The 28,000-nt window shown below is 50.2% G+C and overlaps 2 protein-coding genes across 2 annotated transcripts in view; both read right to left on the bottom strand.

Moving 5' to 3' along the window:
• Positions 1-575: 575 nt before the first annotated feature.
• Positions 576-11,871, bottom strand: Myoz3 (myozenin 3). The gene is made up of 6 exons (XM_035440132.1): positions 11,811-11,871; positions 6,149-6,303; positions 5,076-5,129; positions 4,851-4,986; positions 4,404-4,566; positions 576-1,008 (listed from the first exon to the last, which is right to left on the bottom strand). Exons 1-6 carry the CDS (start codon positions 11,869-11,871, stop codon positions 840-842), a joined length of 738 nt encoding a protein of 245 aa, XP_035296023.1. The 3' UTR covers positions 576-839.
• A 3,502-nt stretch (positions 11,872-15,373) lies between these two features.
• Synpo (synaptopodin) overlaps positions 15,374-28,000 on the bottom strand; it is a 52,754-nt gene continuing 40,127 nt past the window's right edge. The window contains exons 3-4 of the mRNA XM_027402829.2: positions 23,399-25,779; positions 15,374-17,961 (exon numbers count right to left, since the gene is read on the bottom strand). Of these exons, the coding sequence (XP_027258630.1) occupies positions 17,302-17,961; positions 23,399-25,779 (3,041 nt within the window). The 3' untranslated portion in view covers positions 15,374-17,301. The remainder of the gene's footprint in view (positions 17,962-23,398; positions 25,780-28,000) is intronic.

The following is a 28,000-nucleotide window of genomic DNA, read 5'->3' as shown; positions in this document are numbered from 1 at the left end:
AGGCAGAAGCATCAGGAGTTCAAGGTCGTCCTCAGCTATGGTTCATAGCCAGCCTGAGTTACAACTTTTTTTCTTTTATTTTGAAGATAGAGTCTTATGTAGCCCAGGCTGGCCTTAAATTCATTGTTAGTCAAGGATGACTTCAGAATTTCAGTTCTTCTGCCCCTATCTCCCAAGTGCTGGGCTTTTAGACATATCCACTATGCCTGGTTTACATGGTACTAGGAATCAAACCCAGGGCTTTTGTGCATGTTAGCCACATTAGGCAAACATTCTACAAACAGCTGCATTCCCAAGTTACTCCTTCCCTAATGATCAGAACAATCCACACATATGGACTACTACTGAGCATGTCGTCAAGTGAGTGACAGCTGCTGGAACCAGACAGATCCAGGCAGGGGTATAGCTTCCTAGAGACACACATATACGGTAGGCAACTTACACAAGCCACCTGGAGTACTTGATACTAACGCCTATCACAGGCCGATCTGAGGCTGTGAGCCTAGAACAAGTCCCAAATCCAAATTAGTTCCAATGTTTGATGCATATCTGCTTTGAGGACCAATGAACCCAGTGACCTTTGAACTTAGTAATGTTAAGTGTGTGAATGAAGTCAGCCTGGCATGCTCACTTTGTAACCCTGTTTTTTGGGAAGCTGAGGCAAGACCAGCCTGGACTAATACTAAGTTCCAGGGCGATCAGCCTGTAGGCAAGATCCTGTCTCAGAGAGAGGAAGGGGAGGGAGAAGAAAAGAAAGAAGAAGGAAAAGCAAATAAGCAGAGTAGAGACAAACATGTTTCTTGAGCCCGGAGCCCAGAAACTGGAGCTTCAGGTTGAGGCTACAGCTCCTCAGATTCAGGGAGCTTCCGCACCCAGCCCTGAGCAACTCTGTTGAAACTGGGTCTGAGGCGGAGAAGTTCCAAGCCACTGAAGGGCTCTGGGACAAAGGGGGTGCCTGCTTGGAAAATGGTCTCCCCGACATAGGGTCCTCCGAATGGCACTGGGGTCCTGGAAAAGAAACAGGAGAGATGGCCTGTGTGAAGGAGGGGTAACGTACATGCACACGTGAGGCCTGTTTCCCCTTCTAGGCAGCAAAGATCTATACTACCATTAGTGGTCCTTAGTCCCACCTTTTCTAAATCCATTCCCTGTTGAAGTAAAAGGGAGGTCTGTAGTCAGAGGTGGCCTAGGGTAAGTTCTAGGCTCCCTCCAGTCAGTGCCAGAAAAGAACAACACTGGAAGGTGGATTTCTTTCTCACTTGCCCTTACAACAAAATACCCACAACCCAGAAGACAGAGAACATTGAGGAGCCACAAGAATGAGCAAAATGCAAGTGACAAGCAGAGCCCAACCCTTCTCCCCCACATAAGGCCACCAAGACAGTTAATGAGGCGGGGACAAAGCTCCACGCATCATCTGCTGCTTTGGTTTGTGGGCAACTCCCTGCCTTTACCTCAGAGGACAAATTAGCAGAATCGTTTTTAACCTGAAAATGTGTAAACCGTCACCCAGCAACTCTGTTTCTAGGCATATGGCTGGGGGAGGCTCCTGCGTGCTTGTGTGAAGAAGCAGACAGCAGGGCATTAACAAGCAGGAAGTAGCCCCACACCCTCTAGTGTAGGGGTGAGCGAGCCAGAGACACACAGAAACTCAAGGAAGAGCGAATTGTCTGTATGAGAGTGGTGGGTTTCAAACACACAAAGCTGAGTGAAAAAAGACAAGCTACAAAATGAAGCCAAGTATTCATACACACAGCAATGTGTACCCTCTGCTAAGCTGTGGCCAGTACAAATGTTCTGGGACCATAGGGCATCCTGAGAACTGTGTTACCACAGGAAACAAAGGAAGCAAAGGAAACAGGGATCCGAGAGTGGCCAACAAAGAGATTCTGTCTTTGCTTCAGGGTCATGTCCACTCTGGACTCTCCCAGATGTCCCTGCCTCTGGCTATGTTCTCCCACATGTCTACAATAAACTTTCCCCCTATACCTAGGGGCACTTGTGTTCTTTCCTTCCCTTTTTTTCTTTTTTTCATTCACAGTTGACTAAGGCTGTGTGCAATTTTTAAGCCTTTTTCTGGAAAAGAGCAGTGCTCGGCATTGAACATGGGGCCTCATGCATGCTAGGCAAGTGCTTGATTCCTCAGTTGCATCCACAGTCCTCTTTAAGAAATGCATGCTGGGCTGGAGAGATGGCTCAGAGGTTACGAGCATTGGCTGCTCTTCCAGAGGTCCTGAGTTCAATTCCCAGCAACCACATGGTGGCTCACAAGCATCTATAATGAGATCTGGTGCCCTCTTCTGGCCTTCAGGCTATACATGCAGGCAAAACATTGTACATATAATAAATAAATAAATCTTAAAAGAAAAAGGAAGGAAGGAAGGAAGGAAGGAAGGAAGGAAGGAAGGAAGGAAGGAAGGAAGGAAGAAATGCCAGAAGAGCTGAGAGATGGCTCAGAGGCTAAGAACACTGGCTACTCTTCCAAAGGTCCTGAGTTCAATTCCCAGCAACCACATAGTGGCTCACAACCATCTGTGATGAGATCTGGTGCCCTCTTCTGGTGTGCAAGCATACATGCAGGCACAGCATTGTACACATAATAAATAAATAAATAAATCTTTAAAAAAAAGGAAGAGAAAGAAAGAATGAAAGAAAGAAAGAAAGAAAAGAAAAGAAATGCATGCCAGGCAGTGGTGGTTCACACCTTTAATCCCAGCATTTGGGAGACAGAGACAAGCACATCTCTATGGGTTTGAGGCCAGCATCTCTACAGGGCAAGTTTCAGCACAGCCAGGGCTACATAGAGAAACCCTGTCTCAAAAACAAAAAACAAAAAACAGCAGTATTCCTGTAGTTCCCCTGCAGTGGGGACTAGTGGAAAGGTGTTTGCCTCTGGGTGGAATCGCAAACCTCGGTCAGGGTCTGGGATCCTGCCAGGGCAGTGCTACTGCTGGGTTACCCCAGCTTTCCAGTAACAGCTAAACCCTTCTGGGCCAGGCTGGCCAGTGTCTGAGCCCAGCAGACCTCAAGCCATGACTGGGAGTCCAGAGTCCTAGCTGGGCCCTGCTTGTCCTCTGCCACCTCAGTTGCTCCTTCTGTCCCAGAAGGGGCCTCCCTAGGACCCTCCTGCTGCCAGAAGTGTACCTCAGCTGCCATTCTGAGACAAAGGAGTGAGGCATGCCTCCAAGTCAGCCAGTCAGGAAGCCAGCTGCCAAGACTGAGCCTGCTGTGGAGTTGAGTAAGTGGTCAGGCAGCAGGTGAGGACAGCAATTCAGCCTGGTTTAGAACGGCTCTCACAGACTCTTCTGCCCAGTCCTCCTTGCCCAGTCAGCTGTTTAGAGCAGTTAAGTCTCTCTCTACTGTGTATTTTCAAGGACCCCATCCTTCCATCCTTTCTCTTAGGGCCTGGCCAGACCCTCCCACACAGTGCCTGCCTCTCAGACAATCTTCATGTGTGGTCTCAGCAGGTACTGAGAGGGCTGACTGGCAGCTTCCTCTCTGAACCCTCCTTGTTCTCATTTACTGTAGCCCAAACCAGAGGAACATGTTCAGAAACATCCTCAAGAAAAAAAAGACAACTACAGCAGATTTGCCTCCATCTGTGACTCGGGCTCTGTTTCCAGGTCCCCAGAGCAGAGCTACCCCCAATTTCTACTCCATTTGCCCATCCACTTTCCCCCATCATTTCTGTCTATAAGCAGCAATCACAGTAGCAGCCCTAGAAGCAGCCAGCTTTTTGTCCAACAGAAACTTCTAGGACTTCTCACATGGTCTCCATAGCAGCCTTATGTATTTGGGAATGCTATATTTTACAGGATAACAACAGAGGTGCAGAGACGTTATTTGCCCAAGGCCACACAGCCATGTCTGGCGTCTGCATTGAAGACTGCATTGAGGCCATGCACTAAACCAGTATGGGCCACCCACTTCTTCAGCAGCCCCAACTCTGGTGCTATTTCCCTGCTTCCCACAGCCTTTGATCCACCTTCCAGGCCTTTTTCATATTAGTGCTGAAAGAAAAAGCAGGGTGAGCCCAGAAACTGTGAGCTCTGGAGGTATTCCCAAAGGACAGAGTTCAGATGTCCTCCAGAGCTGAATGGAGAGCAAAGAAACACAGACTTCTGGGACTTGAAGTCCAGTGCTGCCCATTCCTCCGGAGTCTGTGACTGAGCAGGGTGCTCATACGCCTGAGCGTGATCTCTTCCATTGTAGAATGAGAATGGAGGTGTGGCATGTTCAGTCCCCCCACCCACCCACACACACACGTAATGAACACCAAACAGGAGCTAGGCACCACTCTAGCAAGATCTCGGTAAACATCTACGAAGTGCTGGGGCTACAGCTAGTAAGCAGAAAATACGCAGGCCTCCCCACCCTGTGCCTCCCACGCAGCCTGGTATTACTTGTTGAAGTTGCGATAGTCGCGGAGAATGGGGGTGCGACTTCCGCTGCCACTCGGGTAGTCTCGGTAGCTGATGAACTCCTGCCACGGGCAACGGTAGCCTTTGGGGATGGCGGTGTGGTTGAACTTCTCCGGCGGGATGCCCTTCAACGGTTCAGCATAGCCTGGGGGTGGAGTGGTGCTGGTGACAGGCACTGCCTGGGCTCTACCATCACACTCCCACTCCCACTCCCACTCCCACCCCGCGGGCGGACGAGAATGGTCGGGGGAGGGGGAGTCAGCGGAAGTAGGGGAGCACATGAGCACAATACAGACTCCCGATCCCAGGACGTCTGCAGCATGGGGTTCCAGCCTACGCTGAGACACGGATTCGCTGTGTGACAAACCTGAGGCACTTGCTGCGACTCTTTGAGCCATCTGTGCCCCAGGACACAGGGCGGCAGCTCACCTGGTGCCAGGGCGCTTGGACTACGGGCCGACTCAGCCCCAGCCACTCCCGGGTGGGCAATCCTGGGGTCCCCCGGCGCCCCCTGGAACACGTGAAGCTCGGAGCCATGGTTCTGTTCCTCCGGGCCATTGGGAATCTGAGCACAGGAGCGAGCACTCAGAGACAATGGCCAGCCGTTCCTTAGCAGGCCCGTAGCTGTCCCTGGTAGAAGGGGTCTCTCCTCACCTTCTCCTGTGCCGCTCTGCCAGTCCCTTTCCCTCGGACACTTCCCGCCAGGAGCTGTGGAGGAAAATAAACGGGCAGGGACGCTCAGAGAAGCAAGAGGCCAGGATTTCACCACCACCACCTAAGGGATGTAGAGCGAGAATGTAGGGGACCAGGCAACCTGGGAATGTAGATGGTTCACAGGGATGATCCAATACCTGTGATGGAGAAATATCAGTAGCACTCATTGCTACTATAAAACTATTCAGAATAAGACACTTCTTGATCCTCAGTTCCCTTCTGAGGATGGTGGTGGTGGTTGGTTTGGGCGGGGTTGTTGCTGGTGGTGATGGCAATGATGGGTCGGATGGGGTGGAGGGGTGGGGTGGTGGTGGTATACTGATGGTATGATAATGGTGACATATCCACCTCATACATATCCAAGCACTGTCTCAAGCACCTGGCAAAGGTGGCCCTTTTGCCATCTCTCTCCTCCCATTTCTTCCCCCACTCCAGTAAGGTCCAGAAATTGAGTGGAAAAGGGAGAAATGCCCTGGGCTTTGTTAGTATTTTCCAAAATTACTTGCCACCAGCAAACCATTATTTTGTTGTATTTTGAGGCAGGATTATTTATGTAGCCCAAGCTGGGTTTGAACTTGCTCTGTAGCCAAGGACAACCTTGAAACCCTGATCCCCCTGCTTCCACCTCCCAGATGCTAGGATTACAAGTGCATAGCACAGCACCACACTGATTTTGTGTGTTGCTGGGATGGAACCCAGGGCTTCTTGCATGCCAGGCAAGCTTTCAACCAACTGAGTAACACCATGCCCCCATTCTTAACTTTGTCTCTGACAGCCAGTTCTTCTATGGCCTTCTACTTCTACACTTCCTACCTAAGACCAAGTGACATGTGAACTGCATCTGACATGATGTAAACAGCCCAGAGCATAATCTCTTGAGGGCATGCAGGACACCCCGCTCCACCGACTCTCCTCCATCCACAAAGGTCTTCAGTCTGGCTCACTGACTTTACACTAACCACTGGCTCCTTCTTGGCCTTGATTTCCCCAAGAGCACATGATGGCTTACTCACAGCCTGCAAACTTTCTGAAAGCTCAAAGGTAAACTTCTGCACCCGGCGCTGCCTCTTCTGAAAGAGGAGGGATCCCGGGTTGTTGCGGAGAGACAGCTCCTCTATCATCAGATCCTGAGGCACACTCAATTTCTTCCCCAGGTCCAGCGAAGGGACTGTAGGAGAGGTCAGAGGGGGCTCTTACTATCTGACCTCAAGGCAGCCCTGCCACCACCCCTGGGCAGCACCGAGTCTCACACTCGCCAGCACTAGGCATCATCGTTCTTTGGGATGCTGTTTCAGATGTTCTTGGCCACTTATACTTACTCCATGAATTTCCTTTGCACCTCTTTGCCTATATTGGTAAAGAGAACAGATCAGACTCTAGGGTTTTTGTTTTGTTTTGTTGTCATTGTTGAAGGGAAGCCACAATAAGGGATAGTATGAGAAAGGGAAGACACATGATCAGAGCCACTGGGAGGGTGGAGCAGCCATTCACCAAGATGGGGGAGATGAAGGAGGAGATGGTTGGGGGAAAGATGAGGAGTTTGACTTGAGACACATTCTTTAAATTTTGCTTACTTATTTATATTTGTTTTTGGGTTTTGAGACAGGGTCTCACATAGCCCAGGCTGGCTTCAAACGTGCTATTTAGCTGAGGATGACCTTGAATGCCATCTCTTGAGTGTCAACATTACAAATACATGCCAGCAAGTCCAACTTTGTCTTTTCAATTTTAAAAAATTGTCTTCTAACATTAGTAAAACAGCATATGTGTTCAAGAGAGTTATAAAGTATAGATATAAGAAGAAAATTGTCATTCTCTCCCACCCAGAGATGTGCACCCTTTCCTACCCTTTCCATCACTATATATTTATATAAGATGTAGTGAAATCATAGCAAAAATGCCTTGTGATGTGATTTATCGAAGAGTTCCCTTTTCCCAAGGGACTATGTTTTTGTTCCTGGATCATTTTGTCAACCTGTCACAAAATGGGATCATCTCGGAAGAGGGAACCTTAACTGAGAAAATTTCTACATCAGATTAGCCTGTAGGAAAATCTATGGGACATTATCTTGGTTTATGTGAGAGGGCCCAGCCCACTGTGGGTGATCCCAACCCTGGACAGGTGATCCTGGTTGGTATAAGAAAGCAGTCTGAGCCAGGCATGGAGAGCAAGCCAGTCAATGGCATTCCTTCGTGTGTCTCCACTTCAGTTCCTGCCTCCACGCTCCTGCCCTGATTTAGTTCCTGCCCTGATTTCCCTCCATGATGGACTGTGATCAAGACATAGAAACAAACCAACCCTTCTCTCCCCAAGTTTTTGGTCAAAGTGTCTTTGTCACAGCAGCAGAAAGTAAGCTCAGACAAAATTTTTGCTTTATCTAGTTTTACTCAGACTCTCAATTATCCAGAAACTTGGGAATATTCTTAGAGACTAATGAAAAAGGACTGTGTCCAAGGCAGGCTGGGCTACACTGTAAGACAAACAAATAACAGGAGCAACAGCAAAGGTGCCTTTTCCGTCTGAGGAGTCTTATAAATATTCAAGTAGAAATGCCAAGGAGGGACTTGAGAGTCTAATGCTGGTGTTCAAAGGAAGAAGACTATAGAGATCAGCTGTCTAGTTTCTTCAAACAAGAGAAGGACATGAAAAAGAAAGAAAAGGAGAAGGACTGTTTTAGATTGCATGATATTTAAGAGACATCGAAACCACATAAGAACCATGAACCTCTCTTGGATCCTGGTTAAAGCTACATCAGATTAGCCTGTAGGAAAATCTATGGGACATTATCTTGATTTATGTGGGGGACTGGAGAGATGACTCAGCATTTAAGAACACTAGCTGCTCTTCTGAGGACCTAGGTTCAATTCCCACACCCTGAAGGCAGCTCACAACTGTCTGTAATTCCAGTTCCTAGGTGGGTGGTGGAGGCATTTAACACCTTCTTCTGGCCATGCAAGAACTGCACTAATGTGCTATACATACATGTAGGCAAAAACACCCATACACATAAAATACAAATAAATAAGTCTTTTAAAAAATTTTTGAGACAGGGTTTCTCTGTGTAGCCTTGGCTGTCCTGAAACTCAATCTATAACACTGGACTCAAACTCAGAATTCTGCTGCCTCTACCTCCCAAATGCTGGGATTAAAGGCATGTGCCACCACTGAATCTTGAAAACTTTAAAAAACAATTAAATGGAAGAAATCTGAATACAGCCCAGCTGTAGTGGCACACACCTTTAATCCCAGCACTCAGGAGGCAGAGGCAAACAGATCTCTGTGAGTTCAAGACCAGCCTGGTCTACAAGAGCTAGTTCCAGGACAGGCTCCAAAGCTACACAGAGAAACCCTGTCTTGAAAAACAAAACAAAACAAAATCTGAATACAGACTAGTTCTTAGATGACACTAAATCATTACTGATGATTCTGTTCAATGTGCTAATATTTTGTGATAAATAGGGAATGTTACTTTTCCTCTGGTTGTAGGAATTGGAGATGGAGGTGACATGTTCTTCAGGGGAAGACCCTCCCATCTCTGCCTCCCGATGCTGCATGGCCCCTCCTGTCTCTGCTTCCTTAGGCTGAGGTTACAGGTACCTGCAGCCATGCTCAGTGAATTTTAAATGGGTGTCAGGGATTGGAACTCAGGTCTCCATGCTTGCATGGCAATACTTTGTACCCACTGAACAATCCCTACTGTCCCTATTGTCACTGTCAACAAGGAGTCAGTCTACAGCTACTCTATATCCTTTGTACAAGAGCACCCAGACTCTTCTTTCAAGGATCCCACCTAAGGCAAGCTTTGGACCACCATCATGAATTTGTTGGATAAATATGACATGTTGCAAACAATGATATGCTAAGGAAGCGGCAAGATAAATCATGCCAAGTTGGAAAGAAACCTGTAGTGTGCTGCTAAGGGAAAAAGAAGGCCAGCTGGAGAACATGATCCATGCACATGCATTCATATAAAAATTTTGAGCAGAGGAATCTACAGCAGTATGCTGACAATGGTTATCGTATTCAAATTGTTTCATTATGAAGAACTTTCAAAGCCTCTCATGCATTTTGTTTAAATTTTTCAGAAACAATTATTTTGTGTTTGGATATTTTGCCTGAATGTTTGTCGGTGCACCACATGTATACAATACACACAGAGGTCAGAAGAGGAAGGCAGAACCCCTAGAAGTTATAAATAGTTGTGAGCCACCTCATGAATTCTGGAAACTGAACCCCAGTCCTCCGGAAGAGCCACCAGTGCTTGTAACCATTAAGCCATCTCTCTGGCCACTTGTCCAGATAATTTAATTGGATGTGTTATTTACAAAACCACAATAGAAGCAGTAGATCTGGGGACAGAGAGACCAACAGTCAAATCCCAACTTTGATACCTACCAATCAGGACAACATGGGCCCTCTGAGCCTTGTTTCTGGGCTGCAGAATCAGGATGATAGTATGTAACTTAGTGCTGTTGTGAAGCTCAGGTGGCTTAGTGCATAAAAGCTTCTAACACAGTGTCTATCCCATAGCACCCAGAAATGATGGTAAGTGATTTGATTGATATTTTTTTTGTGTGGGGGGTAGATTTTGAAACAGAGTTTCCTTATGTAGCCCTGACTATCTTGGAACTCACTTTGTAAACCTTACTGGCCTTGAACTCAGAAATCTGTCTTCCTCTGCCTCCCAAGTGCCGAGATTAAAGATGTATGACACTACTGCCCAGTGACCACTATTGCTTTTCAGTAGCTACTTTTAACTTTAAAATGTCACTAGTGTCTGTGACAGTTTGATGGAAAATGTCCCCCATAAGTTCACTGTTTAAATATTTGATCCCTAGTTGGTAGCACTGTTTATGAAGGTTATGAAAACTTGAGATAAGGCCTGCTGAAGGAAGTCTCTCTCTCTCTCTCTCTCTCTCTCTCTCTCTCTCTCTCTCTCTCGCTCGCTCTCTCTCTCTCTCTCTCTCTCTCTCTCTCTCACACACACACACACACACACACACACACACACACTCATCCACCTGCTCCTGCCCACCCCCCACCACATTGCACTCTCAAAGGTCATTGTCAGCTATATAGCAAATTTGAGACCACCCTGAGATTTACAGGACCCTATCCCCAAAAATTATTTCTAAAAATAAATTTTAAGCAACACTGTTGTAGAATATTAGTTAAAGTTGTGTTACATGTCTTTGTGCTGTGGTACATTTGTTTAATGATGCAAAGATATGTTGCATTCTTTTATGTTGCATTTCTTTAATTCTGTGAGCTGTGTTACTGTGCCTGTCTAAAACACTTGATTGGTCTAATTAAGAGCTGAACGGCCAATAGCTAGGCAGGAGAAATGATAGGCAAGCGTGGCAGGCAGAGATAAATAGGAGAAATCTGGGAAGAGGACATCAAAGATTGATGAAAAGAAGGGGACAGCTACACAGCCAGTCACGGAACAAGAAGGAAAGAAAAGATATACAGAAATAGAGAAAGGTAAATGCCCAGAGGCAAAAGGTAGATGGGAGATGGGATAATTTAAGTTAAGAAAAGCTGGCTAGCCAGGCGTTGGTGGCGCATGCCTTTAATCCCAGCACTTGGGAGCTAGAGGCAGGTGGATCTCTGTGAGTTCGAGACCAGCTTGGTCTACAAGAGCTAGTTCCAGGACAGCCTCCAAAGCCACAGAGAAACCCTGTCTCGAAAAACAAAAAGAAAAGAAAAGAAAAGCTGGCTAGAAATAGAATAAGCCAAGCTAAGACTAGGCATTCATAGGTAAGAAAAAGTCTCCCTGTGTGATTATTTGGGAGCTGGGTAGTGAGACCCCAAAGGTGCCAAAGAGAAAAGCTTAAGGCAACAACAACAACACAACACAACACAATTGTCGAGTCTGTTAGTCTCTGACCAAGACTGAGCAGCAAAGGAGCTCAGAAGCAATCACCAGAGTGTCTCTGTTGCCATCCATGCCAGTCACCTGGGCAGAAGACAACCGTGTGGGCCGTACCCCAACCGCACCAAACCATAGTCCCAGGAGACAATGCTTCGGGTCTGGATTTTAACTGCCAACACAGAGCCATTGAGGTCACATGAAGGCTTGAAACTCCCAACTTAGTTGAATTAATTTTTGGAATATTTAAAATACGCTAATAAACTCCAAGATTATAAAGGGAGTTCTCAAAGGAGCCTTATAAAATTGCCAAGTGTGGATTTTGGGTAAATTGTTCATGAAAGTAAGCCTTATTTCGGTAAAATGGTTTGAGGCCAGCTGAGCCACCTTCCCTCCAGTCCCCGCGTGCCCCAACACACACATACACTCCTATCCCCAGAAATGGAGCTGGGCTACCTGCCCTGCTCCCAGGGAAGCCCAGCTCCCAGGCCTCAGTGAGACCCACGCTGGGCTGAATCTGAAACCAGAGGGAGTCCTTGGAGATGTTTGGCCTTTGAGGGGGCTGGGAACAGGGTGGTCTTGGAGCCAAGGAACAGTCTGGGTACTCAGGTGTAGCGGAGAAGGATAAGCTCCAACAGAAGCCTCAGAAAGGACCCTAGCCCAGTGCCATATTCCACAGACATGTCTAGAGACTGCTGTGGAACCCTCACTTGCTTGCCAGCCCTGGGGCCAGAAGGCCTGAATGGCCATACCCTGAGATCAAGAGGAGTTTGTGGAATGCAGAGGGCTGGGTCCACCTTACCTGGTTCAGCAAGATCTCCCGTGACAGCCATCACTGGCTCCTTCTGCTCCTTGGGGATCATCCTGCAGGGGAGAAACTCCCACAAATGGCTCCAGGAAGCCTCCTTTTCTTCCTCAACCCCCCTCTAAGTCCTTGTTACCCAGCCCCAGCCCTGAGTTGATCATAATCACAAGCAAAGGCTAGAGGAATTGAAGGACATTTGAGGACTCTATAGGAAGGAGGAGACTGGACCCAGGAAGCCACACAAATCAGAGGCCAGTTTACTGGGAAATCACTCTCTTTAAGGATTTCTCTTTAGGGTCCTGCCTCCATGCCTAGGGCTTCAGGGGTGGGGAAGGCACAATTGTCATCTGTTAACCAAACAGCTCTAATTGGACACTGGGGGAGGTTGGGGGATCGTGAATCAGGCCAGGGGTCTACACACTGGTCTTGAGGCTAGTCCAATCATACAGGCAATCACATCCTCCTCTGTCTCTCCAAGGCAGCAGAGTTACCTCTGGGAAATGCCAGTATAACCACCTGACTCTACCAACTCCATCTCTGCATCCCCTTTGTAACAATATCCTTTTGGAAATCTGGCCCCTGCCTACCTGTCCTAATTCAGTTCCTAGCATCACCTCAAGGCCCCAGCCCTCAGCTGTCCCTACCTGTCTTCTCTTACTCTTCCTTCATCCCTCTCTTGCTTTCCAGGAATCTTCGAGCAGATTCACAAACACAAATCCCAGAAAACCTGTGTGAGTTCTCAACCCAGTTTCCCTAACATGGATCAGAAAAGGAAAGCCAACCTTGAGTCCCTCATCCCTGCCTGCTCCTGTCAGTGCCCCTCTTTTTGGCTTCCAGGTCTTCCCATGCTCCATCTGTGTCCCCATACACAACAGGACCCTGGTGGACACTGGCTGAGGGGTTCAATAGGCTCCCTTGACTTTCTCTGCACTGATGAACAGGTAATTCACTGGCTCTGTGCCTCAGTTTCCCCTTTATAATTTAACAGTGCTGGTTGTACTAAATGGCAGGAATGGGTCTCAGGGTGTCCATGTACCTCTAAAACTGAATGCAAACCCGAGCATGTCTGCACACAGTTGAGGGTTAGGGTCACAAGATAATTGACAGGCGCCAACTATGACTAATCTGAACTAGAATACCACAGCCCTCAGATCTGACACCAGATAAACATTCACAGGATCTCAGCAGGGCCCCTAATTCAGAGTCAGGGAGTTGTCTCTTTGCAGTGCCTAAGGATCCTGGAGACTGAGAGAGCCATTACCTCTCCCTCACCTTTAACCACAGCCTTCCCATTTGATGTCCAGGACCCTGGAACTTATAGTTCCCTTCTTCCTAATGCAGACCCTATGCCTCTGTGAGGCCCAGACTCTCCAGATCCCCTGCAAGGCACTGAAAATTACCTCATCTCCTCTGCCCACTCCTCCTAGGTCCCAAGAGCTCCCAAAGATGAGAGGATAATGCCTGTACCTGATGGGGCCACAGTAGGTGGGAAGGAATGTCAGACCCTCAAGATTAACACCTCAGTCGGGGAGCTGGAGTTGTATGGTCAGTGTCTATTGCAGTCTCCCTGGTCAGCGATCAGTGAGCAGGGTGTGCCCTACAGCCAGTGCTGGCTTCAGCTGACAAGAATCACTCTTGCCTCGTCCACGGGTCAGCCTTATTTCAGGCTGCAACAGGAGCCGGGGCCAGATGCTAAGAGCACTGGACTCTGGGGAAGACAGGTGTTCCGGCATCAGGCCCTTGCAAACAGAAGGCTTTGCACCCCCTGGCTACACACACAATCACATTAGAACTCTTCAGTCATCTGGGAATGCTGGAGATTGGCTGCATTTGTTGAAGCTTGGTAACCGCTAGTGTCTAGAATAATGTCTAGTAGAAATTCAATAGATGTTTGCTGCATGAATGAAGTATGGGTGGATGGAAGAATAAATGAATTAATTGTTCACCAATATCTTTTCTTGACTTTTCCTTCCTTCTTCCCTCTCTCTCCCTCCTTCTTTCATCTCTCCTTTCCTCCCTCTTGCCTTCCTTCCCTCCTTTCCCCCTCTCCCCACTATCTTCTCATATTCTCTGAGCCTCTATCCATGAGCTAAAAACAAATATGCCAGGACTCTGTCTTCAAGGAGCTCAGCTAGCTCAGACTGGACCAGTAAAACAGCCTTTGTGCTATTACATCTCTAGCGTTGCTCTGAAAGAGCTCAAGGAGCTGGGCGTGTGGTGCCAGCTCGGTGTGCAGGCTGGGAAGACCTCCCAGAGGAGGAGGCGGCACTGGATCTTGGAGGATGCAGGATTTGTGGGGGTTCACCACAGAGAGGCCAGGGATCAGGTGAAGGATAGATCTCTTGCAAAGACTATGGAGGGTTGGCAAGTAGGGCCAGAGATAGAAGCAGAGGGTGGTGCTGGGAGTTGAGGCCAGACAGGTGGGCAGGGGCCAGATTTTCAAAGGAAACAGTGCTGCAAAGGGCTGGTGAAGAGATTAAGCTGGCAGAGAGTGGTGATCAGATTGACATTTCCCAGAAACATCTGCTGTGCACATAGAGGGTTGAAGGGGCCAGACTAGAGGCAGGGAGACTGTGTGGTAGCTAAGAGAGATGAGGGTAGCTGGCTTAAGGTGGAGACAGAAGCGATGGGGAGGAGAGGATATTGAGGGCACTTGGATAATACCCATGTCTTGGAGATGGTCTGGAAATGGAAGGTGTGGGGAAAGAGGAACAGGTGGGGGTGGGGTCAGGTGGTGAGCTCATTCCATCACGGATGAATTAGTTTGAGGTACTGAGAACTGGGTAAGAGGTAAGGGAATGAAGCCACCAGCAGGCAGATATTGACTGCACTCAGGACAGGCTCCAGCAGAAATTACGACTTGTTAGGGGCACACAAGTCAGTCCTGGGGAAGGTGGGCACATTAAGAGTTCCCTGGAAACAGAAAAGCAAGCACCTGAGTCCATCAGTGAGGATGGCTCCAGTGGCCTTTCAGACACCCACCTGGGGCAGCATCCTGAGCTCTGCTCTGAACTCAGCTTTCTGCCCCTTGGGTTGCTCAGCCCAGTCTCTGCTGAGCCTGAATCTGTAGGGTAGGGCTAAGGGATGTCCTCACCTAGAAGTAAGAACACAATCGCTTTCTCTGAGCCAATGGGAATTCGGTCCCTGATGACCCTGGTCTCATTATAGTTGCCTAAACTCACATGGAATCTCCTAGAATCCTGATTTCAATGAAGAATTGGTAGCAGAGCACTGGACCCTGACCCAGCTTGGCTCTGCCTACTCCAACAACAACATTCCTGTAGCAGAACTACTTACTCCAAGGCACTACTTAGATCAACTCTCCCATCACTCAGACGGGGAAGCCAAGACATGGGGAGGGAATGGCTTAATCAGATCCACCTAGTTAATCAATGACAGCACCTAGGCTTCAGTCCAAGGATGTCTATGGTCCCAAGTTTTTCCACCTGTACTTATGACTTCCAAACTCCAAGAGCATGTGCCTCAGATATTCTGTCGATGGATATATATTTGGGAAGAAGAGAACGGCTTCCTGAAAGGCAAAAATGACACAGGAGGCAGAAGAAAGAAGGAAGCATTTATTGCTCTGAATTCTATAAGAGGCTTGAGGTGGGTTACAGGCAGGTCTAGTGTGTAAGAAGAGACCATAAGGGAGAAGGCAGTCACTATGCCAGAACAGCAGGAACAGTTTCTCAAAGCTTCCTCCTGCTGGTTCTCTGAGGAAATGCAGGTAGAAGCCGGTCTATGCCGCATCATCAGCTAGATGTCTAATAGTGTCTCTTCTCTGCGAAGCGTTCCTAGCCTGGGACTCTTTAGCTACAAGGGATGCTGCAGCAGGTAGGGCCTTGGTAAATGTGTCCATTTATTATTATTAACTGAGCTGAGTACCCTTTCATCTCCCCAGTAGGGCCAGGTGCCCCACAATGGGCATTACGAAACTCTCCTTTATCCCAATGCACTCCATGCCAACCCTGACGATTCTATTCTGACCCTAGCTTCCCCTAGCCTTACTCGGGGGCTCTAGATCGCCCTGATGTGTGGATCAATCTACTAATTGCCCCCAGATCACATCATCTCCCGCCTCTAACACCCTGGCTATCTTTTCACCTGCATATATTTGCCCATCATTGAACTCCACACCCACACCCCTGGGTTCCGAAGTCTGAAGCTGATGTTCTGAACTTCAAGGGTACCATCAGCCAATGATGAAAACCATAAAACTCAGCTACATTCTTCCCAGTGTCATTCTTGGGGATTGGAATCAGAGTCGCTGAAGTTTAGGGGACCAGCTCCTCAAGGCCACTGGGTACAGGCATAAGCTAGACCGGAGTGAGATGTAAAGAAAATGAATATAGCAGTGCCCACTCCCCTGGGTGTGGTATGGAAACTAGGCCACAGCCTGAAACTGAAGGGAAGACACATTTACTTGGTGGCTGGAAAAACAGGACCATACTGGCATAGCCTCTTGTCTTCCCAGCTAGGTTCATTGTCTCTGAATTCAAGCCCCATGGTCCTGTACCCTCACCTTCACCTTCTAATACCATGGGATTCATTTCAGGGTGAGAATCCTCAGAGGTCAGAAGCCACCTCCACCCAATACTGGATTCCCCTCGATGCATCCTAGCCATGGCTTACATATTCTGTAACAAGGACCTCTTTCCAAATAGGTAAGGACAGACCAAGGGCAGTCGTAAAAGGCTATCATCTCTCCTCCTCCCAGCTTTGAAAAAAACTCAAATTTGCCATGAACAGGCTGAGAAGGGCAGAGGTCTGGGACTTCTGAGACCCGTAGCCCCGAGGAACTCAGCACCTTACATACTGCTCTGCCCTGGCCATAGAGATACGCTGGACACCCTGAGCTGGAGTAGAAAAAAACAACATGGCAGAACCTAGGGAAAATCTTCCAGCTCCTTCTCCCCAGAGGGGCCCAGCAGGGCACCTTGAGCTTGCCTGGGAGATCTCTCTAAAGGTCACCAGATAAAAATAGAGCTAGTCTGAGAAGGGATGGAAAACAGCTGCTCCTGCCTAGGACTTGGTGCCAGGCGCCGGTGGTCAAGCCAGGGCCTGGGCATGGGTCATGGCCTAGGTTCTTTTCAACACACACTTCACTTGCCAGGCTGCTGGAGAGCAGAGTGAGGGAAGAGCATGGAAGCCTGGCATGCTGCAGGCCCAAGGGTGGGGTACGCACTGCCTTCCCCAAGGCACGAGTGTGTGGATGGGAGGGGAAGATGTCTGGAGACTACTGCATGGCCAAAGCTGAGGGTCAGAGACAGGGGGCTCTTGCTCAGGGTCACACAAATGAATGACAGAGCCAAGGGCTAGAACCCAAGTTTGAGTGACTAGCTACTCAGCCCCCAGGTCCATAGCTCTCCTTCCCTGACCCTTTTCTCTGGAGCTATCCAATGAGGTCAGACCTTTTGGGGTCCCATTGCGGGGGTTCCCCAAGCTTGGTGCCTCCTCTGGCTTGGCCCTCCCGGGGTGGTTAACTTTAGGTGGTGCAAGAGGCCTCGGTGGAGAGACTACCACGCTTGAGCCTCAGGTTGCCATTCCAGCCTCGAGGACAGATATTGTAGCCAAGGATGCCAGGCGACTTAAGCCCGGAGTCCTCAGAGTCGAGGGACACATCGGAGTCTGTGGGCGAGCGGCGGTAGGGAAAAGGCCTGGACGGCGTGGCCTGGGGACTCTGGGCACTAGCGCAGGACGAAGGTCCGACGGGCAACGGACTCCGCGGGATGGGGGCGAAGGCGCCTCCGCGGAAGCTGCCTGCCGGGCGGGCGGGCTGCGGAGAGCGCATGCGCGGCGGCGGCGGTCCCCGCGGCGGGGAAAAGGGCCGCAGGGGCTCAGCGGCCCCTGGCCGCGGGGAGGCGCTCTTACGCCGGGCCGCGTTGATGATGTTGCGCGCCAGAAGCGCCTGCAGCTGGCGGCTCGGAGGCCGCACTTCGACCTCGGGTCGCAGCGGGGAGACCGAGCGCTCGCTCCACGAGGGGGACATTGGCGGCGGCGGCGGCGGCAGTGGCGGGGGACTGCTCATGCTGCTCCCGCGACCCAGCTCCCAGGGCCCCGGGCTCACCCAGCCATCCAGGCTGCTGGGGGGCCGGGAAGCGCCCGGCGTCCAGGGCGGGGACGTGGGCAGGCTCTCGGGACGGTCCTGGGGAGAAAGCAGAGAGGGCGAGGGGAAGGTTTAGTGCCAGGTCTTCCAGAGTCAGGGTTTTGGAAAAGATCGAGTATGGTTGTCCATCATTCGTTTATAGGAAAGGCACCCAACAAAGTCAGGTAGTGCCTGAAGTAACGCAGGCGGCTCAACTCAATGCAGAAGCTTGAAAAAAAGCCTTTGCTATCTGGTGTCAACCACTGCTTGCTTTGGAGAATGGCTCCCTCACTTGGTGGGAGGGAACAGGCAAACGATTGTCTAGCCTTCAGCTTACTCCTCTGGATAACGGGGTGTCCACGAAGTCTGGAGGAAAGAACTCATGTGAAGGGACATAGCATGCTAGCACGTTCCTTGGAGGGAACTGCTAAACAGAAACTACCATAAAGAGAGATGTGAAAGACACACAGGAAAGGGTTAACGAATGGGGCTGGCAGGCACACAAGACACTGTACACAGCCACAGGGGGTTGGGAACTAGTCTTTTTAAGTTACTATTTTCTGTGTACGTTTATATAGTTTTGAACCATACAGTTTTTTTTATCCACTCTAAAATGTAACTTAAATTGTATAGTTTTATATACAAAAATATTTTCAAGAGAAGGTTTTATGCAGCCCAGGCTGGGCCCTCAATATGTCGCTAAGGATGACTTTGGGCTTCTGATCCTGCCTTCACCTCTTTTGAGTGCTGGAATAGTTACAGGCATGTGCCACAAAGTCCAGTTTGTAATTTAAAAAAATGCTAACTGCCACAATTAAGATTGGGCCTCAGGAAGGATCATTTCAGTCCTTACTATGTTTTGAATCACCTCCTCACTTCTTTTCCTTGGGTGCCTGGCAGGAGGAAGTTCCTACTGGCAGATGGGGACACAAAAGGAAGCCGAACTGCTGTTCAGCATTTCCCCGTTTGCACCTCTTGGCACCAGGGACAGTGAGATAGGTTCTGTGAAACCAGGTGCTGAACATCTCTGAGGTTACAAAGCACCACACGGCTATGGCGACAAACTCATTTCCTACCTATTGGTGTACTTATCCATCTAAATGCTTCATCCTCACCCATCACCTCTCACTTCTCCCAGTTAGGTAAGACTGGTTAGGAAGTTGGCTTTATCACATTCATTTTACTATGGAGGAAAACGAAGCCAAAAGGTGTAAATAAAAGCCCAGAGTGTTCTCCTCACTGGTGTGTGTGTGTGTGTGTGTGTGTGTGTGTGTGTGTGTGTGTTCCAAAGGCTACACCATGCTCAAACAATGTTAAGAGGGTTGAAAGTGGAGGGCTTAGGAATACAGGCTAAACACACTAAACACACATACTTTAAATTATCTAGCTGTTCACCATATTCCAGAAATAAGCAGTTCCACTTGGGCTTTTAGTTGAGGCCACATTCACTAACAATCATCCATTCATCTAAGTCCTAAGCTATTGGGTCCAGCCAGTGACTTCATCCCAATCAGCGCCTGTAATCACCCACAAGATCCATTCTTTCTGCCAGTCATCCTTTCAACCAATGGAGAATTTAGTCCCTCCCAATCAAAAGAGAGGTAGATGGCATATATTCTCCAATCACACAACAACTGCCAGATGAATCCAACCTCTGCCCTTTCACTGGAAAGGACCATTAGGAAGAACCAGAAGGGGACCTTTTTGGTGGGATGTAATGCCACAGTGATCTCTGGAGACCATTCTAGGGTATTCAAGCTCACTGAGGGAGCAATTTAAGGCTCAGCACAAGGTCTCCCCTCCCTCCTTTATTCCCAGGGTCAGGGCTGTCTGTGCGTATACAAGACAGAGTCTCTGAGAGCTGTTCTCTGTGTGTGACACATCCCAGCTTGCAGCCAGGTCACCTGTGAGAGGCATACCACAGGCTTATAGAGAAGAGTTTCAAGGGAGGTCCCTGCTCCTGGTGAGACAGGAAGGACTGGAGGCTGAGACCAAAGTCTCAGAGCCAAAAGCCCATCAAAGGGGCTCAGATATGCCCCATTATATAATGAGTGCCACCTGAGTTCATGGCCCAAGTCAGTCAGCAAATATTTTGTTGTTGTTGTCTTAGACAGGGTCTCTCTATGTGGCCCTGGCTGTCCTAGAGCTCCCTATGTAGACCAGGCTAGCCTCGAACTCAGAGATCCACCTGCCTCTGCCTCTTGAGTGCTGAGATCAAAGGTGTGCACCTGGCCCCAGTCAACAATGTTAAGGCAGAACCGGAAGAGGCTAGAGGAGCTGTGAGAACTGTCTGAAAAATCTCTAAAATTTTGTTTCTGCCTTTCCTGGTCATAGGGGATTACCGGATCCAACAAGTGAAAGGAGTCATCAAATTTAGCCAAGACTATGAAGTGACATGCATGGTTCAGGGACAGGCTGAGCTGTGGAGGTGAGCCAAGTCTGACCTCATGTTCACTGCCATGTCTCAGGGTCTCAGGGCTGACCATGTGGGGGCAGAGGAGGCACAATACAGAAAGGATGAAGGAAATCCTGCTGTGCACTTTCCACCAAAGAGCCCAGTGCACTGGGTCTTCCAAACTCCTTGAAAATTCAATGGGTGAAAATTCAGGTAGTAGCAGCCAGTCACCCCAGCCTCTTGGTGGGGACATGCATGGAGAGGGCAGAGACAAAAGCTGAGCAGTCAACACAGTACTGTCAGAGACCACAGAACTCCTGGGCCACCTCCTGCAGCCCAGTCACTGTACTGGGAAGAACCAGGGGAAGCAGGAAGCAGGGCCTGAGACAGACAGGGGCTATGCAAACTCACACAGGAACCAGGGACTGACCCCACAGCCTTTTCTTCTCCACCAGGAGAGACAGGCAGGATAAATGTGGGAAACAGTCCAATTTACATGAAAAAGAAGAGGGGGGAACTGGAGACTGAACAGTGAAATTTCTGGTGGAAGACACTTCAATTCTCCCCACCTCCACCCCAAAAGAAAAGAAAAGAAAAAACTCAAACAGACCCAGTATATCAGAACTAGGCATACTGATGCACTCTGTTCATCCTAGGCCTTGAGACAGAAGCAGGTAGATCTCTGCAAGTTCAAGGCCAGCCTGGTCTATCTGGCAAATTTCAGACCAGCCGTAGCTACACAGTAAGCCCTCATCTCAAGAAACAAAACAAAAAGAGTAAGCAACAGAACTAGGCACAGAAGCTCATGATTATAGTCCTAGTACTCAGAAGGCTGAGGCAGGAGGATCATCATGAGTTCAAGACCAGTCTCTGCTACAGACCTTATCTTTTAAAAAAAGGGGAGGGGGGCTTCAAACCAATGTGGGCCATAAGGCAGTGTGTTTCCTCTGTCCTCAATGCAATCTGGGCCAGCCTCGGGAAAGGAGTAAAGGGAAGAAAGTGTCCTCTTTCCTAGGCAGCACTTGACCGACACTAGCAAATCCAGACCCACTACAGGCACTGTAGCACGCAGGGACACAACCTCACTTCCAGGCACACACAGCAGCTGAGGCGCTCCACTCCACTTCCAGGCTGGAACCAGGGAGGAGAGAGGGAGCCCCAACCCATGGTAGCAACAGCGCAGAAGAAAGAAGCAAGACAGATTTGAGATAGAGTGTATTGAGAACAGGACAGAACCAAGTGGCAAAGAGCTCAGCCTGGTGGCAAGAGCTGCAGGATGGAGGAGGGGCTCCCCCACTGCCACCCCTACCCCCACCCCAGGTTCAAAAGAGCAGGGTCTGTTCTGGGAAGACCTGGCCTGAAGGAGCCGCGCTCACTCACAGTTCCCACATGCATCCCTTCTTCTGTGTGGATGAGCTCACTGACAAGGCACCCCTGTTCCCATGGAGACAAGCCCAAAGCTCATGAAAACTGCGCACTCAGCCCAGCACGGGCACCGCCTCCACCACCCCTGCCCCTCTGGGAGCCCAGAAATAGGGCTGGGGAAGAGGAAGTGGGTGGTCCTAGCCCCGAGTCTTGGGCAGATTCCATCTAAATGTGTCTTCTTGTGTCTCTGTATTCTCTCGCCCCCAACAACGACTAGTTCTAGGGGAAGGGGGGTGGGATGGGTGTTGTGTCACATCAAAGGGAAGCAGGGCGTGGAGGTCTCAGACTACATGACTTTACACCCTCTGCATGAATGGGGAAACTGAGGCCCGAGGTGTGCACTCAGTTTGTCAGAACCCATGTCTAAGTCCAAGGCTTTTTTTTTTCCCCCTCAAAGTTCTAGAGTCTATTCTGTCCCTCTCTTCTGAGCTGTGCCATGTTTCCACTGTCACCAGCTGATCCCAAGCTTAAGCTGGCCCAGCCCAGGCTTCCGACTGTGGTTTGCTGCAGCCGCTCATTCTGACTGTACCTCACCAGGCCATTGGAAAACTAGTTCCTGCGTCCTGCAGCATCAGCCCATCCTTTCTACATGACAGTTCCCTCGCCTCCAAGACCTGTATCCCACTGCACCAGCCTCATCTCTCAATCTTCAAAGGTTGTCACAACTGGAAGACCCTGTGTACATGGGAAAACTATGACCCGGAAAAGAAAAGTGAATTGGCCAAAGTCACCCAGCAAAATGGGAAGTGTGAGTGAGTCTAGAACACTTCTCCATTGCCTCTCCTGGCCCCATGCTGTCGCACTGAGATGGCTTATTTCGATCAGGGAGACCTTGGCTGAGGTTACTGTATCACTAAAGGGTCACTCTCCTAACAGCATACCCATATCTGCATAGCCCTCTAAATGACATTCTTCTCAGGGATTCCCTGGGATGTCCCCTCACCCCAGAAGAGTGAGGGCAAGGCAGTTGGAAGCAGGACTGAGGTCTGGGCCCAGGAGTTTCCCTCCCTGCATAGAGTCAGGTCCCGGAGAGGGCATGGAGGCAGCAGAGTCTCAGAGAGCAGGAAGACAAGCATCAGCAAACAGTGATGTGTTAAGTCCACAGGTAGCAGAGGGCTCAGGAGAGGAGGTGGAGCCAGGCAAAGCTCTCTGAGGTGGTAGAGAGGAAATGTCCAGAAGGCAGAGGGGAAGAAACACCCTGTGAAGGTGAGAATCCAGAAGCAGGAAACCAGATGCCAGGAGCTGAGCCCTATGAGTAAGGCACACTCAGTACTTGCAGATTCACGGGTGCCAGAAAGGCTGTCTGTTCCGGAAGTCCCCATGAAGACCCCTCTGGGCCTTCTCCCAGCAAGACACCGTCATCAGACTCCCATCCCTGAAGCTTGCAGGGCCAGGGGAAGATTCTCTGCTTATCAGGACCCTCTGTGGGTATTCTCTCTCCATGACCCTCTTCACCACCCAGATATGGAGTCTAAACCCCTTTGTCTACAGCTCAGACAGGAGAGATGGTCCACCCAGGGTCACATAGCTAGCTGTTGGCAATGCCAGACCTTAATCCATGGGTGCCTATCTTCCTCACTGAGCCCTGAGCCACATCCTGCCACATCTGACCCACAGAGAAGGGGGCAAGACAGGCACTGGGATGTGTTACTTGAAGCAGAAAGAAGGCTTCCACACCTGGGCCTCGATTCCAGCATTCCTGGTAGAGAAGGAAGGCCTGGGGGCCTGCTTGGCTCGAGGAGACCATGCCCTGGAGGGAGACACGGGGGAGATGTCACTGCTATAGGTGGGGCTCACAGCGGTGGGCTGGAGACTGTCCTGGACAGGGGCAGTGTAGAGGCCTGGGGAGGAGCGGGAAGGCCGAGGCAGAGCAGGAGATGGTGGGAGGCCTGCCCTAGGCAGGTTGGGCACCAGGTCCAGGGAGCTAGGCTTGGCTGGGGAGGCAGCACGAGGTGAGACAGTGCGTGACGGAGTGCGTGATGAGGTGGTACGTGATGAGGCTTTGGCAGGTTCCTTGACGGGAGACAGAGCATAGAGTGAAGGCCTCATCTGGTATGGCTGCTGCTTGGTAGGCTCTGGGCGCAGGACCCCATTCTCCGGCAGATAGCCGTGGTAGAGAGAGGCAGGTGGAGTCCGCGCTGGACTTAGGGATGCCACTCGGAAGCCCCCAGGGGCATTTGTGGAGTACTTCCAGGATGAAGGCAGGGACATAGTAGGTGAAGGGCAGCGGGCCAATTCAGCATGGCCTGAAGACTCTATGACGTATTTCTCCATCCGTGACTGGCGGCGGGCATAGAGCTCAGCCCCCTTCCCTGAGGCCTCCGAGAGGTTCTGGTTGGGTTTGGGCTTCGGCTTGGCCTGGATACGGGGTGACTTGAGGCAGGAGGCCCACTCGGGGACAGTTTCCTCAGTGGCTGAAGGGCTGGCCCTGTCCCGAGCTACTGGCTCCTGCTGGAAGTTGGAGGCCTCAGCTCCCAGGGCAAAGGGCTCTTCTTCCATGCCCACCTCCCCATGGTCTCTCTGCCTCCGCTTCTCATCAGCTGTCTGCACTAGGTCCAGCAAGTCTGGATTCGGGGTCACCTTGGGCTTCTCCACGAAAGTGAACATTGATTTCCGGCTGCTTCGGCGGGCCATAGACTCTTCCAAAATGCCTGTCTTGTTGGTAGGGACTACCTGGCTCTTCAGATGAGGCGGCTTGGGGTCAGAGCTGGGGTATAGGGTAGAGTAAGAGGGAGGAGACCTAACCTGGGAAGCCACAGGGGCTGTTGACAAAGTCTCAGCATAGGTAGGGGGTGGGGTGAAGCTTCCTAAGGGGCGTCTCTCCAGGACTGGGCTTCGCTGCCCAACCAGCCTCCTTTCTACCATGGGGCTGCGGGACATTATGTGCCTTTGTGGCTGGGGACTTCTATCCACCACGGTGGTAGCCGGGGGAGCCCAGGCCTTCTCTCCAAAATGTCGTCTTCCCATCATAGGACTCTGCTCTATCTGGCTGGTACTCCCTGGAGACTGGATCCCATAAGGCCTGGCCGTCCTGTTGACCACTGATGCAGGCTTGGCTAGTGTGAGATGCACTTCACTGTACACCTTAGTGGGCGTGGTGACAGCTGCACGTCCTGACATCTCTGGCTCTGCTGATGCCAGTAGGCTGCTAGGCTGCATGTCAATGAGCAGGGCGCTGGACATGAGATCTGCTGCTGGTGGCCCAGAGCTGGAGAGCGGAGTGGCTTCTCTGGAGAAGGTGGTGCTGGTGGCAGGTGATGGAGCTGACACCTTATCAATCAGGAGAATGCTGGATCTCACCTCCTCTGTTGGCACCTGGCGCTGCCCATCAGCACATGGAGTGCTGGGTTTGGAATCAGGTGTGCCATTTGGGGGACACTGTGCCTCAGGTGAATTCTGTTGGACAGGGGTGACAGTGGCTGGGGGATTCTGATTCACATCCGTGGCGGGCTGGTTGTGGTGGCTGTTGGACGCTGGTGTGGTGAGTGTGGCACCGGGCGAGGAGGGGTTCTGGTTGATGTCTGCAGCTGGACCGTGTGGCTCAGTAGCTGGAGGGTTTGGTGAGGACTGTTGTGTCTCTCGGCTCTGGGACAGGTGCAGCCCATTAGCTGTTAGCAAGGCTGCATTCTCCTTTAAATAAACCACCAGTGGCACTTCTTCTTCCTCACTGGCAACCTTCTCCAGGTGCCGCAGGAGACTGGCTTCCTCTGAGTACTCCTCCATGATGTGACCAGGAACCCCTCTGCTGGGGCTTCGGGAGCTGGGGTGCTTTGGAGGGCCTGGCTTGGGTGGTGATGGAGGTCTCAGACTGAGCCCTGGGGCATGGCCTATGGGGCTCAAAGGATGCCCTGCTTGGAGGGCCTCTTGGCTGAGCTTTGGTGGCCTCTGGCCACGGCTCTCCAAGGTGAACTCGTTCACCCTCTGCCGGCGCCTGTTGAAGAGCTGGACACCTCGGGAGTTGGAGCTGGGAGGGGTGGTCAGCTGGGCTGCAATCTGCTGACTCCACGCCTTGGCCTCCTTGAGATCCTTTTCAGTGAGGCTAGTGCTCCGGCCTAATGCTGCAGAGAGTACACAGGCCTAGTTAGCAAATGGGTGTACAGAGAGACAGTCACCACGCCCTCCCACATCTGACCCTTTCTTTGAAATCTGATCTTTACTCAGGTTCCCTAGAATCAGCTGTCATGAAGATTCAGGGATAAAGCTGATCCACTGTTCAGGATGGCCTGCCCACTGGACTGCCCTGGAAGGATGCTAATACAGTACTTCCCAACCTCACTAACTACATCTCCCATGGTCCCTCTGGCCACTGGTCACTCTCACCCCTTGAGAGTGTTTCACATCAACTCTGCCTGTCTTCTACACTAAAGATGGGGAAGAGGAAGAAAGACAAGGCATGGCCAAGTAAGGCCTTGTATGTGCTGGGACTATCTATTCACCTGACAGCATGCCCTCCCTGGTGGGGCCTTCCTGTCTCCTGTCTTATCTCTGCCTTTCCTCTACATTCACCACTGTTTGAAAGTAAAGTGTTTGTGCATATCCTGATTTATCTTCTCACCTCAAGCACAGCTCTGAGGGGCTCGCTTGACATGTTTACCTCTCTGACCCCAATTCGCAGAATAGTGTTTAACCTAGAGATTCCCAAATGTGCAAAGCAACCCCAGAATACCTTCCATGTGCCTTCCTGGGGGTCCTTCATATTTTCAAATTCACAGTATGGTCATTTTCTTGATATTGTATAGAAAGATGGTGCTAAGATGTATTTTTAAAGGAATTTTGAGTTTATCATTATGGGGAAGCATGTACCATGTTGCATGTGTGGAGGTCAGAGGATAATGTGTGGAGTCAGGTCTCTTCTACCTTTACACAGGTTCTGGGAATCAAACTCAGTCACCAGGCTTGTGAAGCAAGTACCTTTACCTGTTGACACATCTCAGCTGCCCCCCAAGACTTCTTTGTTAAAAAATAAGTTAACGCTGGGTGTTGGTGGCGAACGCCTTTAATCCCAGCACTCGGGAGGCAGAGGCAGACAGATCTCTGTGAGTTCAAGGCCAGCCTGGTCTCCAGAGTGAGTGCCAGGATAGGCTCCAAAGCTACACAGAGAAACCTGTCTTGAAAAACCAAAAAAATAAAAAAATAAAAAATAAAAAAATAAGTTAACACACCAGGCATGGTGGTGCACACCTTTAATCCCAGCACTTGGGAGGCAGAGGCAGGTAGATCTCTGAGTTCGAGGACAGCCTATTTTACATAGTGAGTTCCAGGACAGCCAAGGCCACACAGAGAAACCTGTCTTTAAAAGAAAAGGGGGGGGGGCAGTTAACACATTCACATAAAAAAAGTAGCCGTGGCTTCATGGCAGTGTTCCCACCCCTGAATAGTAGCTACACTGGCCCACTGTATTCATTCGTCGTGCTCTTCCAAGTGCACTGGGTGACAGCCATTGTGTGCCTGTAGTGCAGAAGAGAGAAACTTCTATGAGGAAGTTCAGAGATTCCTGACAGATGCAAGGCCACACAACTACAGGTGGTAAAGATTGAATCATTCCTTAGCTGTGTTCAGGGTCTTTCTGGGGGAAGAGGCAGTGGCAAGTGGAAAAGACAGAGGTCATGGGTTGGCCCCCTAGTAAGCGAGGTCACCATTTCTCTTTCTGTCCACAGTGCCCAGCTGGCATGCACTCGGTGCTCAACGCTGTTGAACAATGAATAAACAAAGATGCCTGGACAGATGAGTCACAGGCAGCTGGGGGAATCAGTCTATGACCAGGGTCATACTTACTCAGTGGCTGAGAAAACCCCTCCCCCACTGTGGGAAGCTAATTAGCTCTTGAGGAATCTGACCCTGCCCTCCCTCCTAACTCACCCTAATTAGCTCTGGCCCTGACAGGCTGATGGGTCTCCAGGGACAGTCTTCCTAGGCATTTTGCCAGCCTGGCTCAGAGTTTGTGGACTCTGAGAGATGTAAGTGCTTTGATAGAGGAAATAGGTAGTTTACCACTATCCCATTTTATAGATGGGGAAACTGAGATCCAGTGAGTATCCAGGGCAAAGCCCCTCCCCCCCTATGCTGGAGTCAGCAGAGAGGTCCATGGAGACCAGGTACAATGTTTCATGGTTTTCTGGCTCCAACCTCCTGTCTATCTACTACACCTGTAGCTCCCCACTGATGCCACAATGACAGCACAGAGCCGACCCCAACTGTGGTATTCCTCTTCCACCCCAGTTACCCACTGTGTAAAACATGAAGTGTTCAGCCAGGCCATTCCCCTGGGACAGCTACAAT

The sequence above is a fragment of the Cricetulus griseus genome, chromosome 2 (genome assembly GCF_003668045.3).
Source record: "Cricetulus griseus strain 17A/GY chromosome 2, alternate assembly CriGri-PICRH-1.0, whole genome shotgun sequence".
In the NCBI taxonomy this organism is placed as follows: domain Eukaryota; kingdom Metazoa; phylum Chordata; class Mammalia; order Rodentia; family Cricetidae; genus Cricetulus; species Cricetulus griseus.
This window is presented reverse-complemented; position numbering and strand designations above follow the sequence as displayed.